The 18,756-nt window shown below is 38.8% G+C and overlaps 1 protein-coding gene across 1 annotated transcript in view; it reads left to right on the top strand.

The window, feature by feature from the left end:
* Positions 1 to 567: 567 nt before the first annotated feature.
* The window catches only part of LOC150080732 (kelch-like protein 10), a 44,880-nt gene continuing 26,691 nt past the window's right edge, over positions 568 to 18,756 (top strand). Inside the window, exons 1-3 of the mRNA XM_090380801.1 lie at positions 568 to 1,022; positions 9,627 to 10,104; positions 14,541 to 14,710. Coding sequence (XP_090236927.1) covers positions 568 to 1,022; positions 9,627 to 10,104; positions 14,541 to 14,710 — 1,103 coding nt within the window. The remainder of the gene's footprint in view (positions 1,023 to 9,626; positions 10,105 to 14,540; positions 14,711 to 18,756) is intronic.

Here is an 18,756-nt window from a genome sequence, read left to right as displayed (position 1 = left end):
AAGAACTTGGATACAAGAACTATACATACTTGTATACATGAAAAACATTTTTGTCACTATTTAAGAGAACCACTAGAACAGTCTTCGTGTATTTGCTTGCGTAATTTTTAACAAATCACTATTCGTTCTGCACGACTATTGATCAAAAAATAGATTTGCATTTCAATCTGTTTTTGGAATCTTAAAAAAAAAATGGGATTAGTTTGCACCAGTAATCTTGCCGAATTTCACAAAATCGAATAATACAACAATCAAGAATGCTTCCGACAGAAATGCAGCTATATATTAACACTTTACACAATTCAACAATGATTCGGTAACAATGATAATTACGCTTTGTAGAGAATTTAACACGCACACACTCTCTACCTCTTTCAAGTTGGACGGGCACCAGTTTTTTAATGCCTGGGTGCAGGGGGTTACAGTTGTATAGTGGTTAATGAAGATCTACACTCTTGTGCAGAACCACAAGGGCCTACCGTACTATAACTGGTTATTTTTGTTTTAATTATTAACCACTTGTAGAAACTGTCCGCACCTTTTTGGACAGTTAATAATGGTCAATAGATGGATCCTCAAAGTCCTAAGAGGTTCCTTAGTTCCCAAGCCTTGGAGACTCTGGATGAGATGAGGAAAAAAAGTGAACTATGCGATGGCCAACTTCGAACAAAGGATGGCGGTGTGTTTCAGATTCACAGATCCATCATGGCCGCTTGTAGTCCTTACTTCCGTGCCCTCTTCACAAGCACCCTAAACTCCCAAGAGCGTCACGAAATTACAATTCCTGGTATATCCGCAGACATGTTACGCCTTTTAATAGAATATGCCTATACTAGAGTAACCCATGTCCACTGCTGGAATGTAACAGAACTGTTACCTGCTGCGGACCAGTTCAATGTTATTGGAATGGTCAATGACTGCTGTCACTTCATTCTAGACAATATGAATGCCGAAAATTGTATTGGAATCCGAAGATTTGCACGCGATTACTTCTGTCCAGAAATGGAGAGAAAGGCCCACAAGTAAGTAAAAATTTGAATAAAACAAGGTTGCTTTAAGCCACTGCGATAAATTTTCAATAACTATATGTAATCATATTAATGATTGGAGGAACTTAATAAAATAATATATTTTCTGTTTATACTGCGGTACGACCGCTTAGGATCATCAGCAGAATTCAAAAAATTGAATATAAGAATATTACCTGAAGTAGAGGTCACGTGAAGTCGAACCATGGTCAACTCAAATCCGTGTACTGCTGCCCTCCCGCGTCGCGAACCACTAGGGGCGTATCCAGAAGCCACTGAAATCAACCCTCGTGGGTAGCACAATTGGTATAATCCCCCTCCTCACACCGGGTGGAAAAGCTCTGAATTTCCTTCGTGAAAGACGTGAGGAATTTTTATGAGCCATTTTCACAACGTGGCTTAGTTGGTCTGTCTCAGGCGAGGGTAGCGTGGCTTTTTATCCCGGAAACTCAGGTTTTTCGTCCAGCAAATCGACAACGGAACATACGCAATTTACAGACATATGATATACTACGCAATATGGCCTAAGTTTCTGATGCGCCTAAAACCCTACAACAACCAACCCACCATCCCCACTTAACTCGGATTCACTTAGCGAACTGTTTTACGGTACCAATTAAGAGCACTAACGGGGATGTCTGCATACGCTTTGCAATTTATAGTAACGTTTAACCAATCCCTGGCATTGCTGCTGTGAAGGGTGTATTGTATATCACTTTTGTATACGATAAAGGTTATATATTACTTTAACGATAACCGGGTGCAGCTGGTCTGGCTGATGTGGGGGGGGGGGAATTCATAGGGAACCACTGTCTCCAGTGTGAACCCTGCCCAACATGGGGCATCCTAGCCCTATGATTTATTTTCAACTTACCCATACTCTCTTCCACCACCTGCCATCCCTATTTTTCGCCTTGTGGACCCTACCACCACAAATCTTTTACTTTTCTTGTCTGTCTCCCCTCCCCCGGCGCCTCCGTAGCCAGGTGGGCAGAAACAGCAGTGCGTAGCACACGCTTCTTGATTAGCCCGGGATTCGAGCCCGTGACCACCAAATACGGTGGATGCAGAAAGGTCAGGAAATTACCACCGCATATCCCCGGAGCAATATGGTCTTAGTTGCTAATGCTCCTAAAAACCAAATAACAACAACAACAACTTCCTCCACCTGAGTGGATGATGGACTTCTTCCACAGGGGTGCCTCTATATTCTTTAACTTCTTAGTGGATTCCTATCATCCACTCTAACCTTCTTGGTCTGCTCCTTCCACCGTCACTCCTTTCTAGAGTTTTTTTTTTTTTTTTTTTTTTTCACACTGGGACCCTCCCTGGCAAGCTCAAGCGCAGTCCAGGGTTCGCCCCCGCCAGAGTCTTTCTTCTATTGTACCCGGCTGCCTCCCCGAGGCGGTGGATGGAAACGCAGTCTCACTAGGGACCCTGGCGGCTAAATGCCGGAGAAACAACAGACTAACGCCATACTACGCAAACTAACAGGCCTCTGTAGCTGAGTGGTCAGGAGCGGGAGTGCAGTAGCAAACGCTAATTGAGTAGACCGTAGTTCAAGCCCCTGACTGCTAAATACGGTCGATCTGCCAGCCCGCACTAGACCAGCGTGGCAGATTATGGTCCATTTCCCTCAACATGAATTGCTGAGGAGGCTTCCATCCTACAGTGTGTTGATAATGGCTGCAGTTTACCTTTACGCAAACTAACACAAATACTTACACCATCTCTGGCATTTACAGAGTTTGTACTGCGTCACAAAGCATACCTCATGGTTTGTAGGAGGAACCCCCGGTGCCGCTAGACAAGAAGCACTAATACTTTAATGATTTATTCAAATATTTTCAAAGTTTTGTTAAGTACCACGATTCCTTTGTCCCCAGAAAAATCACAATAGCACGTTAGAGAAAAATATTGCACGAAAAGTTCAGAAAATGCTTCCATACATTTGGAACTAAAAATCAAAACTTCAGTACCTGCAGAAATCAATTTACGTCATACCACAAAGATGAGCTGTCATAAAAGCTAGAGGCGGGAAGGCGTATCAAAAAGTGTGTGCATATAAAGTATTAAGATTTGTTATTATTAAAACCAGTTTAATAATCTTATTCATGCAACTTTTTGAACATGGCGTTCTTATAGCCTAAGGGGGTACAGCAATCCTTCGCCAACTGCGGGTAGGTTCCTAAAAAGTACCGCGTTTAGCAATACTGAGGTCCTATAGAAAATAAGAGGTTAGGGAAAAAGCAATAAACATGGCAGTACAATCCATGAAAAACAAACTTAATTTAGTTTACTTCATTAAACTTAATTTTCCATTTATATAACATGAAACTATAATAAAGGTTGCGAGGTTGCAACGTCAAGAACCACAGGACCATATTTTTTCGAGGATGATCAAACGGTAATAGAGAATAAACGACGATATATTAATTTATTGTACACATTTTTAAAAAAATTAGTTACGAAGATCAGACCAGACTAGAACCAGAACAGTGTTTTTCTAAAAGGACGCACAAAAGATAACACTTTCCTTGCTACTATGGAAGTCTACATAACATGCGTAAACGTTGGAGACTTTCCATGGCCTTCGCGGTCCTCTGCCGTCAGTGCAAATGACGTTTTCCTGTTGGGATATTCGTAGAAGGAAAGATATTTTCGTGATTGTCTTTCGAATATCACTGAATTAGAAGATAAATATTCCACAGCAAATCACGATTGATGAAAACTTGTAATTTCACTTAATGAGAAAATTTCAGCATAGTTTTTAGATAGTTGCGTAACATAACACAGAATATTTACTCAATTTAGTTTTTAATAACCAAAACTGCATTATTAATACCAACAACTACAGTTTTTTTTTTTTTTTTTGACAAAGTTATGCCAATCTGTTCAACTGATATTGCAAAACAAAAACTACTAATTTGCATTGCCGCATCCTGTACATGAATTCAGACGGGCTCGCACCAGCCAGAATTTGTATGATTTTCCAAGCCTGTTGCCAGCCTTGCTAAAACAGTTGTGCGATAACCAAATGGTCTGATTCAATGGGTAGCCCTTATTCACTACAGTATGTGAATTAAAAAAAAAAAAAAAAAACTCAAACTATTATATTAGGGCCACCTGTAATTTCTTATATATATACCCATTTATCTATTATGTCTGTCCGTAAATAGCGTGTTCTCTGGTCGATTTGCCTGTTTTGCTGGACAAAAAAAGTCCCAGTTTCTGGGGGGGAAAACCTTGCTATATACGCCTGAGACCGACGAACTCAGCCCAGGAGCGAAAAAAGCCCATTAAATTTCCTCGCGTTATTGATGTGATTCGAACCCGGGCCTTTTCCACCTAGTGTGAGGAGGACAGTGACGATACCACTGTGCTACGCGCAGACAATATGTGAATAAGAACACAACACAGGAAATAAATTTCATTCATACGGGGAAAAACCAAGATGAGTGATCTTCCTATTTTTTTATAAACGGATAACAACCGCTATTCGCTTAGGCACTGAGTTCACTAGATGTCTGAAGACGAACATAGGGCTCTGCAAACATGCTGCCTGCAAGGCTTTCCACAGCGTCGGAATAGATGACGGTTGCGTGTCCATACGCCTTACGTCCCGTTCCAAACATCCCAAAGGTGTTCAATTGGATTGAGGTCCGGCGAATTTGGAGGCCAATCAAAATGAGTGGTACTTCACTGTGTTCCTCGAACAACTCGTGTAGAGTGTGAGCCCCATGACACGGTGCATTATCTTTTGGAGGTCCGTGTTTCTGTCCGGGGAAAAACAGAAGATATCAGGGTGCCCATGATATCTTAAGAGATGACCATGCTTCGCACGCTCGCACTTATGGGCTATAAATGCAAAGAGGATGCAAAGAGGCTCGCACTTATGGGCTATAAGTGCAAAAAGGACACCCTGGTGCAAAGAGGATGGGCGCCTCCGTAGCCAGGTGGGAAGGAGCAGCAGTGCGTAGCACACGCTTCTTGATTAGATCGGAGTTCGAGCCCGTGACCACCAAATACGGAGGATGCGGAAAGGTCAAGGGAATGACCACCGCATATTCCCGGAGCAATATGGCCTTAGTTGCTAATGCTCCTAAAAACCAAACAACAACAACAACAACAACAACAACAACTGTGGAGTTAATACTACACAAGAGTTCACAATCTGAGGAAGACTACCTTGTTGAGTAAAGGAATCTTGGGCAGTAATGTATGCAGTATCTGTTGAGATCTAATACAGCTTTGGCAAATCCATTTGCAGCCTTATACAGGGTGATTCACTATCAGTGCGACAAACTTGCAGGAGGTGTAGGGAGCACAAAGACGAATCGGAATCACATAGCAGTGTAGAGTCCGAAATGCCTTCGTCATGCGGTAGAGGACGTTGAACGGGAGGTCGCGTGAACAGCGATCCCGCTGGAAGTCAGCATTTGCAAACCGGTCCCGAGGCAGTAGGATGGACGAGTATTCAAACGTTGAACTGGCCGACATGCACCTCGCGTATGGAGCTGCGGACTGTAACGGGCGCGCCGCTCTGCGCTTGTACCAGGAACGTTTCCCACACAGGCGTGCTCCTCATCATACGATTTTCGCACGTGTGCACAGAAGATTACGTGAGACTGATTGTTTCACGAGAGGTACCATGAATAGAGAGCGAACGACGAGGACGCCAGACAATGAGGAGAATGTCCTACGTCTTGCAGAAGGCAATCCGAGTACGAGTACTCGAGCGATTGGCCAATGATTGGGTATTTCCCAATCCACTGTATGGAGGATACTGTCAACAAACCAAATGGATTCATACCATATACAACGCGTCCAATCATTGGAGCCTGCGGATTATCCACTCCGGAGGACTTTTGCTACTTGGTTTCTTCAACAGGGTGCGGCAGACAGCGCATTTGCTGCGTCCGTATTGTTAACGGATGAGGCAAGTTTCACAAGAGAGGGAACCTTCAAATCAACATAACGCCCATTTGTGGGCTTTTGGAGAACCCCCCATGGTACGCGAACACATGCAACTCAACGCCGTTTCTCTGTCAATGTTTGGGCCGGCATTGTTGGAGACCACCTCACTGGACCGTATCTTCTGCCCCCCTCGTCTGGACGGTAGGGCATACTTGATCTTTCTACAGTAAGTCCTGCCCGAACTTATTGAAGAAGCACATGTTCCTCAGTCGTTTGCGCCGCTCAATGTGGTTCCAGCATGATGGGGCTCCCCCACATTACACCAATGACGGCCGCCAACACTTAAACGTTACATTTGGACAGCATTAGATAGGTCGTGGTGGTCCGGTTCATTGGCCTGCTAGATCGCCGGACCTATCATGCCTGGACTTCTTCTGCTGGGGTCAAATGAAGACATTGGTGTACGAGACCCCCGTTGATTCAGTTGAAGACCTCGTCGCTCGCATCTCTGTAGCTGCCGGGGAGATTCGAGACACGCCAGGAATCGTCCAGAACGTTAGGGATTCCATGCGGCGGCGCTCTGAAGCCTGTGTGACTGCTTCTGGTCGAACTTTCGAACACCTTCTGTAGCATGGCTTTTTGCCAATGTAAAACTTGTCATTAAAATGATTTTTGTTACACTAACGAGTTGCTGTTACTGCTCTTTTTCTTTGCTTCTTTGTTCACGCGACCTCCCGCATGACGAAGGCATTTCGGACCCTGCAATGCTTTGTGATTCCGATTCGTCTTTGTGCCCCCTACACCTCCTGCAAGTTTGTCGCACTGGTAGTGAATCACCCTGTATTGTGTGTTTGTACCAGAAATCTGTTCTAACAGTGTTTTAATTTGTTTTCCCCTTGATTTTTTCTTCCTTGTACTTAATAGGTTATTTATAATGTCCCATTTATCCTTTTGTATTATCTGCTTATCTATAAAGAGTTGGTTGTAGTATGTGTTTTTTTGTTTTCTAATCGTGCCTGTCAATTTATTTCTGAGTGTTTTATAATTGTGATAGTACTCTATCTGATGGACAATTTCTATATTGCCTGAAGTATTTATCTCTTTGTACCATTAATTCTTCCATTTCATTTGTCATCCAAGGTTTCTTTAGCTTAATCTTGCTTCTCCTAGAATTTATGTTGTAAGCTGAGTGATTTTCTTTACTCTTAGTATTAAATCCTGAATTGTTTATCAATTGTATTATCTTATTTGAAAAAAAACATTAACATTTGCTGTGTAAGATGCTTGCTGTTGTATTAACATGTTTTCTATGTTGTTTCAGTTTGCCTGTTGCTAAATAACTATTCTTCGTATCATGCGTTAATTTTATATCTTCACATGGATGTTGTTTTTAATATATATCTACTATTAGTATGCATGTTCTGTGGTCTGAAAATTGATTTAATAGTATGTAGGAAGTAGTATACATCAACTTTATATTTGTTATACGGTGATCTAAGCAAGAGCTTACAGTTCTATCCCCCTCCATCCTTTGTTGCTTAGTTATTCCAAATAAGGTATGTTCAAATCCATAATTGTTTAAGATTGTAGAGTATCTGAGTATCACATTATCTGTTTCTTCTATTAGTAAGTTAATATTGAAGTCTCCTGCTAGTATGGTCCTATCAGCCTCATGTCATCCCATTGCAGAATTGTGTTATCTAATTCTATTAGGAAGCTGTTAATAGAATCTGATAGTGGCCTATAAACGGCACACATCATGAATGTATTTTGTGGATCCTCCCCTAATAATTTGACACAGCAGTTTTCACAAGATTGAGTCAAGTGGTAAACTTGTATTGCCCTAAAGCATGTTCTATAGTATATTATAATTCCTCCACCCCTCCTCGACTCTCTCAATTTATACCTTTTATGTTATAATATGCCATTTCATCACTCTTTATGTTAACCTCAGTTAAAACTATACATGAAATATATTCTTTGATTGTATTTATATATTTCAAGAAGTTAAACCAATTTTTTCTTAATGACCTGATATTTAGAGCTAACAGAAAGAACTGTTTTTATCTTTTATAAGAGCTTGAATTTCTGGATTATTTAAGAAATGTAAAGGTGAATTGAAAATATTTGATTCCTCAAAAAGCATAACTGATGTCTTAAATCTAACTTAGGTCTAGATTTCAAGAATTTTGAATTGTTCACAATAGAAGAGTCTATTTTATATATTGCAGATCTTTAGCACTGCATATTCTTAAAGCTCTTGAAGATTCATTCTTCATCACATAAATCCTTCCATGTTTTAACCATATAAATTTGTAACTGTGAGTTTTTGCTAATTGCTTCGTTTCCCAAAACAATTGCTTGAGGTGAGTTGTTAAGTGGTTATTTATGTAGATTGGGATTTTGCTGCTGTTCTGAAATACATCATTTGCTATCAGTCGGATCTCCTTTGCCTTTCTCATCCATTTTTCCTTTACCACATGATTTGAGAATTTCACAATTAGTGTTGGCTTGTCGTTACTTTTCTTATTGTTAGGTATGCAGTAGTGCTCAACTTCTTTATTATGCTGTAGCTCCAATGCGAGCCCTAGCTGCTGCATAACAATTCTGCATAATAATTCTAACAGTCTGCGCGTGGTAGCACAGTGGTATCGTCACCGTCCTCCCCACACCGAGTGGAAAAGGCCCGGGTTCGAATCCCGTCGATGACGCGGGGAACTTTAAATGACTTTTTCACTCCGTGGCTGAGTTAGTCGGTCTCAGGCGTAGATAGCAAGGTTTTTCCCCCAGAAACTGAGGTTTTTCGTCCAGAAAAACAGACAAATCGACAATAGAACACACGCATTTAACAGACAAAAGATACACAGCACGGCAGATGAATTTTATTATTCGGGTGGCCTAAAAATAATAGTTTGTTTTTGTTTTGTTCTTCTTTCTAACACCCTTTCCTCAACATCAGGTGTTATGCTTCTTGGCCTACCTGCTCGTACTCCATGTGCGAAACACCCATGTTCTCTAATGCGTTGATGTACCCTGATGAAAGTGCGCCTGTTGGGCTGCCTTTGGCGGGGAAATGCTTCTAGGTACAAACGTGCAGCCTCGAGTGCACTACCGTTTGCTTTTCCATACATGAAGTGCATGTCCGCATACTCTTCGTTGTTGTAACCTCTTTCCATGTTGACTTTCCTTTGACAAGTACTGCTATGCCTGCTACGTCTCAGAGCATTGAGAGAGGGGTGAAGGGAGAGAATGAGCATAACATAACCTAAGCAAACAAGTCAGCGGTGCATCCCAACTCTGTACAGTTCACCTTGTCAGTGGTGGATCCCAACTAGAAATGTGCAATATCTCGAAAACGATTCACGTAAGGACCCATGTTTACTAGGCTTTTTTTTTTTTTTTGCAAATTGCAATCTGTACAGTTCACCTTTAAATTATTTTCGCTCCGTTGGAACACTAAAAAAAATCTTAAACTGAGGTCAGTTATTCGCGTAACTGGAAAATGTGCAAGCCATTTATAAACGATATTAATATGGCCTCTCTTTCAATACAATATTTGAGTATATTTTTCAAAACTTAAAAATATACTCAAATATTGTACTTGTTCAGTTTTTTTTTTTTTTTTTTTTTTCTCAATAATTAATTATCTGTCTTAGTAAAGCGATTCGTTTTATTTTTCAGTTATTTGATGACTAATTTTGTAGAGGTGGCCGAGAAAAGTGAAGAACTTATGGAGCTAAATTTGAAAGATGTTATGCCTATCTTTGGTTCTGAGGACTTGAATATTGCCAAGGAGGAGATTGCTTGGGAAGCTGTAATCCGCTGGATTGAATACGATTCACATAATCGGAGGGAGTATATCGCTGACTTAATGCGTTGCATTCGATTAGGTTTGATAGAAACAGATTATTTTATGGAGAAAATTAAGCAACATCCGTTGGTATCTAAAAGTCCAATGTGTCAACCAATAATTACAGATACGCTCAAGTTCTTTTATGACTTAGAGACGATTACCGAGCAAAAGGGGGAAATCGCTACTCCGCCGTTAGCCCTTCCAAGGATACCGCAAGAAATCATGTTTGCAGTTGGTGGCTGGAGTGGAGGTAGCCCTACTAACGTTATTGAGTCGTATGACACAAGAGCCGATAGATGGGTAATGGTAAGAGAAATGAAAAGATAGACATCCAGATACGTTTAACTATTTCCTCTTAATTTAATTTTAATATATCTTCTCGTCATGTTCTACTCTGTTAAACGCCTGGCCTATTTGGCTAAACGGGCATTTGCTTATGTAACTAAAGTTATATTTCTTCAATAACAAGCAGTAAAGCGATTATATATAGATTACTACTTCCTGGCTGAAAAATGCGGAATGACCTCATAAAATTAAAAGCAAGTCGCAGTCTCCCCAGTGATTACTGAAATAAAGTTTTGTATGTGAGCGATCAAATCGAAACTATGCCACAACAATAGGTGATCCAGTTTTTCAAATGGATGTGTAATAGCTGTATCAAAAGGCTCGAGGATTAGACCTACGTTTTTTCTGTCTGTTCCAAGTAATTTGGATTCGATTTTCTCAAAAATGTATTCTCCCTCTGTCCCAAATTTTTTCGCAGAAGGAAAATGAAGCATTCTCCTGCACGTTTAAAGTTTCTGGAAATCGTAATACACAATCGTTAAAATAATAGGGAAAACAGTTAGGATCGCCAAATCGAGTAGTTTCTTAAGTTCAGAAACGTATAAATCGTATCCTGTAAGGACTGAAGGTATACTGGTAACACTTAGTTTCCTCCTGGTAATGATTTTCTTTAAAAAGAAAGAATAATTATCAAATGTGACAATAAGTTCTCCCATAAATTTTCATTCTCTTGATGCGATGTTGAAAGCTTTGGCAGCAAACAAATATTCCAGTATAGAAAAAACCAGAGTAACGTACAGGTAACGGTAGAATTTTGTGGACCGATCTGAAAATTTGGGTAACGTGAGCACTGAAAGAAGCAATAATTAGAGGTGAATAGGATCTCTAACACTGTATGTTTAGAAATTAAATTTATAATAAAGTTATAAATATTTCTCCTGTTAGGGTGAGCATACGTCATAGTTTTACATTTAGCAATATTTAACTCTAAACTGTTTGCTAACGACCAAACAGCAATTGAGCGGCATAATTCACAAAGTCGATAGATGAACGAACAGCTGAAACAAGTTTTATGTCGTCGACATCATTATGACAACAACAAAACGGAAAAGTCCTTAAAAACATAAAGTCAGGGGGGTTTCCAAGGGCGTCGATCAGTTCACTTGCTTTGCTTTCTTCAGGTATCGACAATTCTGTTATAAATAAATTATCTTTATCGTTACTAAACAGAATACACATAATACACAGTTCTAGAAACAATATTACGCATCATGCAACATGGGCAACATGGGCATTTAGTTAAAATATGATAAATGTGATTAATGATACACAGAATTGGAAGTTAAAAGCAGTATGGCACTGTCTATGGCCAGGATCAAAACAGAAAGATAAAAGCCAAGAACGTTTAGTTAACAAATTTGAATATTTAGTTATACAAAAAAGGAAAATCACAAAGAGAACAAATCGTTGCACATTACCATTGAAAAAGATATGGCAGGGAAGGAAAATCAAAATCCAAAACAAGAATAATTTTGATCCCACAAACAGATGAAATACAATTGATGTTGCAGTTATATAATTACTGCGCAACGCGATGTGAATAGTGATTTCATCATTAGGTAATCTGGCAGAGTACATACCACTTAATTTAGCACGCATTATTCCAGTTGTACAGATGTTGTCAACGCTAGGAAAATACGATGGCATTTGTTATCGGTAGTCCAGATCAATTCCAAGTTGCAGATGTGCCTGTATTTTTGGAAGTGCGTGGGCAGGTATGAAACGATCACAGTTTCAGACGATTGTTATCTGGTCTACAAACCGTGTGAGTTAGTAATTGTAGGCTAATAGTAAGCTGTGAGCTAGTAATTTCAAAAATCGAAATAATCAATTATATATATATATATATATATATATATACGTTTACAATAGTTCGATTTTCTTAAGTACTGGTGTTTTCTACATATAGGTATTGGCGTTAATACAACCAGTATTGTATTAACGCCAATACCTATATGTAGAAAACACCAGTACTTAAGAAAATCGAACTATTGTAAACGTATATACACTGGCACGTATAATGTTCAATTGGCCAACAGGGCAATAACAATGGCATTAACGATGCACAAAAAACAGATTAAGAAACAATAGAATGATAATACAAAAGAATTATAATACAAAAGAATAATATATATATATATATATATATATATATATATATATATATATATATATATATATATATATATATATATATATATATATATATATAGTAGACATAATATGGCTATATGCCTGCTCAAAGCTCCTGAGGAAGTAGCTGATGTATGGCCATGAGGGAGAATGTTAATTTTCACTAACTTTCACTAATTTTCTCCAATTTCTCCAGTATTCTCTAATTCTCCAACTTTCTCTAAAAGGCTCTAATCTTCTTTAAATTTACATTGATTTTGTTGTTTTTATATGTATCTATGTTATATATTTATATATATAAAGCTATCTATACCAGGGCTAGATTTATATATAACTAGCGGGTTGGTTTGGGTCATTACAAACCTGATGCTCCCAAGTAGTACCATAATTTTAAAAAGTAATAATGTATAAATAAGTTATAAGTACATATATATATAAAAATTTGGAATAAATGTAAAAGTTATGTCAGATCAGATTAATGCCATCAATAGTAGATTGAACATTACATCAGTCTGTAATTTAGTTATTATAGTAAAAGTATAATATGTACTATATAGATACTGAATATGTATATAAACATAACAGTATACAGCGGGCCATAAAGCTAAAATAACTTATAAAGACTAAGATAGCCTGTGTAAGTCTACAATGCCATACCCTGGAAATAAACATATAATTAGTAATAATATATAAATATATAATACAATAATTATTATGTAGCTAATTATTGATATACAGATACATTGAAAGGAACTTTTTCTAGGGCTAATCCCTTTCAATATATCCCACCAATAATTAACAGAGCTATCTGTTTCTGATTGCTATCTGCCTGTTTACCTAAGTACAATTAATAAACTTAAACATAAAGGCTAATTTGGTTATAATTTAAATTTAGCAGCAGACAGGCAAGATAACAGCTAGCCCGGCAGATAACTTCGAAACGAATATATAGAATATTATATAGAAAATAGAGGGCCAACCATAATTTTCAATTTCAGTTGTGGTAATTTTATATGCTTTATATTTATGCAAAAGAAAGCTACTGCTACATAAGGAGAAAGGAAGTAGGGATAAGTATAGTAATAGTACCTCAATTTCCCTCGAATTGCTCTAATAGATCTTGAGGTATAAAAAATTAGGGTTAGATAGTAAAAAGTGAAAAGTAAAGAAAACAGCTTTATATAATTTTACTTAGGATATATACCGGCAGCGTAACTTGCCCGACCCTTTAGTAAGGGATCCTGGTATGACTACAAGAGGACACCAGATGGTGTTTAATAGATAAAGATAATGATGAAATATAGAATAATAAGGAAATAAAGGAATGGCCACTGCATCTACATTTCCTTCCCTCTACTATCATTTCACGACATCAGCTACGGTTGACTATGTGAAGTTTAAACATGCAGCTATCGACAACACGCAATTATGGTATCAATTAAGCCTCTTGGAAACTCCGTGAGCACCTTGCTGTGACTGGGTCTGCTTTTATGTAATACGTATTTCTGCTTATTGCTTGCATATTTTTAAACCTATTCTTGCTCTGCATACATCTCGTTGGCACATTCACTACTGGAAGGGTATCCGATTACTTTAGGTAGGACAGTGTATATACTCCTATATCTTGGAATTAATTTGGCCGTTTATCATACATATTGTAATGTCATTATTCCTACTTCTTTTATCGTCTCTTATGATACGTTAAAGTGGTGACTGTAATGAGATTTGAAAATTAACTTTCAATAAATTTGGAATAAATCTATACATATATTTTAGATCCTAATGGTTTCTTACTTAAACAAAAAACAGCCGAAATTTCCAGTGTCGCAAAGTAGGGCCAGGCTGAAGTCGGAACGAAGAACAATATACAATACATGTACACTTTTTACGTTTGACTGTATAAACACAACCTGAGAGTGACAGCCTCATTTCACATCGCCTGGTCTCAAACCAACGTTATGATATTCTTCTTCTTCATTATCCGATTCATAAAAAGAAAGATTGGTTCTGGACAAATCCCACTAAGTACTGGTCGAACAAGCATCAACTCGTGTTTTTTTAATTAAGAAGCTGACCACTTAAGAGGTAACTGAAGATATCGTGATGGCATCACAATAGGTGAAAGAAAGATGTGGTCTCATCTTCTGTTATGCGCTAGATTTTTTTATTACTTTCTGTTGCACTTCGACACGTCTTAGCTTGGAATTAAAATATATGTATACCTAGCCAAAATGCTAAAATTATCCACCATTCTCATAATTTAGGTAAAAGAGGTGGATCCAGGTGGACCACGTGCTTATCACAAGTGTGCCGTGATTGGTTTCAACATTTATATTATCGGTGGATTTGACGGTATGGAATACTTCAACAACTGTCGCTCTTTCAACGCCGTTACGAAACTGTGGACTGAGATTGCACCCATGCATTGTCGCAGGTATTTGAATAGTGGTAATAACACGATCTTGTTGAATTAATTTATTGCTATTTAATTTTTATCGTTGTGGTGCAGGCAAGAAGTTTTACACGCCGCAAAACTTCGTGCCTGCATTACAGGGAAAGGTTCTGAGCTTTACCCATTCCACAAGGCGCATTATCGGCCAGTAGCAGCATTACACGAGTAACTGGTCAATCTCGCTATCGCTAACAAAAAGAATAACATATCTGATAGGTGGCTGGTACCACCTATTAGACTGAGAAATCAGTATTGGGAATGTTTTCCTGTATCTTTGCAACAGTTGATTACAGGAATACCTCGCATAGCGCGGCTTCGAACAGCGCGGGTTTCGCTATAGCGCGGTTTACAAATTGAAAAAAGAAAAAATCTGCGATACGCACCAATACATTTGATATGTATGTATTATAATGCCAGCACGTAGGTCAATGCGTTATGGATTCAAGGCTCTGATTGTTGTCGAAACTCCCATTATATACGGACTCTGCTAGCATTCATACATTAGTAAACACTCTAGATTCCGAGAGGTGAAGTCGTTGATTGTGCGTAAGCTGTACAAATATTTTTCGCTGTGTATTTTTATTCAAGATTATTTTTTAAAAACGTTGCACCTTTATACGCAAATATGAGTGGAAAGAAGAAATGTAATGGCGCTTAGTGTTCTTCTAGATCCAAACATCGAACGAAGTAAGGCAGACGTTGCAAAATGACATTCGATGTTATAAAGAGATGTATGCAGATAAAAAGAAGAAAAAAACTGCGCAAACTAAGCTGATCAGTTATCTTTCAAAATAAAAATGCAGTACATACTTCACTTATATTCTTTTGGTATGTACATACTGTAATAAAAATAATTTCTGCTGTACTTACTAGTATTTTTCATTTTTATCATTTTAGTTTCTTTTTTTTTGCAAGAACTTCGTGTTCATCAATTTATAGTAAACAAACACCTGTATATTTTTTCAACTCGACTCATATAATCAAATTGTCGGAACGCATTACATTAAAATACATACTAATAATACCTCGATCAGCGCGGTTTCGCATAGCGCGGTATTTTTTTGGCACGAATTAACCGCGCTATACGAGTTATTCCTGTACTAACATCACGAATACCTTCATGTCAAGATTTTGCATATATACATTCGGTGGTCACTGGATTATGACGAACCTATCCGCAATGGACTATGACGTATAGCTCGCAGTATAAAAAGGCAAACAGCTTCCTACGCTATAGAAGTGATAATTTACATCTGGCAGTGCACGTCAAAGTGGTAAAGTAGCAGTTGTGGGATGTAGTAGATATCACAGAGTTTTTAAAGAGCATGACTATGGAAGCTCGTGCGTCGGGTGCTTTCATATCACACATGAATCAGATGACATAACAGGGCTGACAGTAGAGGAACCAGTAGCAGGAAGTGTTCACGGAGTTCTACGGTGGATGATGACGAGAGAGGTAGCAGAAGTAAAAGGCAAAGGAATGGGTTTTAATTTCAGAAAAGGAAATTACGATGCCTTAAGGTACTACATGGCCTCTATTAACTGGGTAGATATCGCGCAGAGAATGAATACAATTGAACTGTGGTACGCTTTTAAAACATTAATCACAGATGCCTTGAATGCGTATATACCATTAAAAAAATACTCCACGAGGAGGGTTCCAAGTTGGATGACTAGTGAAGTTGCCGCATTACTTGAGCAGAAAAAGGTGGCATGGAAAGGTTACAGAACAATAAAAAGTACTGAAGCCTATAACAGCTACAAGGTGATGTGTAATAGAGCCACAGAAAAGGTTCGACAGGCAAAGGCAGTTTATGAGAAATCACTAGCAAACAGAGCAAAGAGGGGGGATAAAGAATTCTTCACATATATAAATGCCAAGAAGAGCAGGACAAACCAGATCGGACCTTTATGTAAGGGAAAGGGGATAGTAATAAATACACCAGCTGCCGTTGCAGATGAACTCAACAGTTATTTTGCATCGATATTTACAAATGAAAAGCCTTTTGTGGCAAAAGGAAATTGTGGGAGCGAAGTTAAAAAATATGTAATTAATGATATTGAAATTTCGCAAGATTATTTAATGAAAAAACTTTCGAGCCTACAGACCAGTAAGGCTCCTGGAGTTGATGGAATATACCCTATAATCTTAAGAGAGGCGGCAAGCGAGTGCATTGAACCATTGAGGCTAATTATGCGAGCATCATTAGACTCTGGGGAGATTCCCTTGGATTGGAAAAGTGCAAATGTATCTCCCATACATAAGGGTGGCTCTAAAAGTGAAGTTGGAAATTATCGACCTGTCAGTCTGACTTCAGTAGTAGGGAAAATCATGGAGGCAATGATCAAGGGTGGAATTCAGGATCATTTGGATCGAATTGAAATTCTCAAGGATACTCAGCATGGTTTCGTAAAGGGAAAATCATGTTTAACAAATCTGGTTCGCTATTTCGAAAGGGTCACTCTTGAGCTGGATTTAGGGAATAATTTCGACATTGTTTATTTAGATTTCAGCAAAGCTTTTGACTCAGTCCCACATGAGCGGTTGCTTTATAAGCTGGAACAGGTTGGAATCACTGGGAAAATCCTTAGATGGATAGAAGGATGGCTTCAGGGCAGGAGGCAGAGGGTTGTGATAAATGGCTATTCCTCAGATTGGGTTGATGTAAGAAGTGGGGTTCCCCAAGGATCAGTATTAGGACCACTGTTGTTTTTAATTTTCATAAACGACATTGATGAAGGGATAGAGGGCGTGATGTCTAAATTTGCAGATGATGTTAAAATTGGGAGAGTAGTTAATGATGACTGTCAAGCTGAGCTTCTTCAGAGAGACCTAGATAGACTTCAGGAATGGTCTGAAAAATGGCAGCTGTGCTTTAATCCAACAAAGTGTAAGGTATTACACCTGGGAAACAGTAATCCCAAAAAAACTTATTCACTTGGTGGAGTTCAACTAAAGCCAGTACTGGAGGAAAGGGACTTGGGTGTTACGATACGGTCAGACATGAAATTCTCTGAGCATTGTAAACAGGTTGCAAGGAAGGCCCATGGTGTCCTATCGATGATCTATCGAACTTTTGCAAGTAGAGATAGGGACGTGATAATCCCATTATATAAGGCTTATGTTAGACCACACTTGGAATACTGTGTTCAAGTATGGAGACCGCACCTAAAGAAAGACATCGAGCTTCTTGAAAGGGTGCAAAGAAGGGTAACTCGCCTCGTGAGATCGGCAAAAGGGCGTCCTTATGAAGAAAGACTTCGAATATGTGGGTTGCAGAGTTTGGAAACTAGACACCTTAGAGGAGATTTGATTGAGGTGTTTAAGGCTCTGAGAGGCATCAGTAAAATGAATGAGGACAAAATTTTCAAGATTATAAATGATGCTAGAACTAGGGGACATAAATTCAAGTTACGGGGGGAAATGTTTAGATTGGATTGCAGGAAGTTCTATTTTAGCCAGCGAGTTATAAATTACTGGAATAAGTTGCCTTCATGGGTGGTAGAGGCCGACAGTTTGGGGAAATTCAAAGGTCATCTGGATAGTACTTTCGGGTAAGGGAAGCACATAGGATGATAGGTTTAATTTCCTTTTTATTTTATTTTTTTTTATTTATTAATTATTATTATTTATTTTTTTGTTTTTATCATTGTTTTGTTCGGATTTTTTTTTTTTTTTTTTTTTGGCTGGTGCAGCATAAGCCATAGGCTTTCTTGCACCATGCGGCCGTTACTAATACTAATACTAATACTAATATCGGAAACGACATGTCTCTTGTCGGTTGTTCACGGCCCACTGTGGTTAAGGTACAAAGAATGGTGTAGAATGGGTCAAACCACCACCCGCCCACAGAACTGTAAAGGACTGCCCAAGGTGGATGTTCATGGTGATCGCGTTGGTCTCCCCGGCAGTCAACATGGCAATACAGTATGGTGGGGTATGTAAGAACAATATCCCAAATGACGATGCACCGCACACTCAGACGTATGGGGTTCCACAGCAGTTGACCCAAGAGACACCCTCTGCT

The sequence above is a fragment of the Mastigoproctus giganteus genome, chromosome 9, assembly GCF_048544385.1.
Source record: "Mastigoproctus giganteus isolate SK-2022 chromosome 9, ASM4854438v1, whole genome shotgun sequence".
NCBI classification, from domain to species: Eukaryota; Metazoa; Arthropoda; class Arachnida; order Uropygi; family Thelyphonidae; genus Mastigoproctus; species Mastigoproctus giganteus.
Note: the sequence above shows the minus strand (reverse complement) of the source record. Positions and strands in the feature narration are given on the sequence as shown.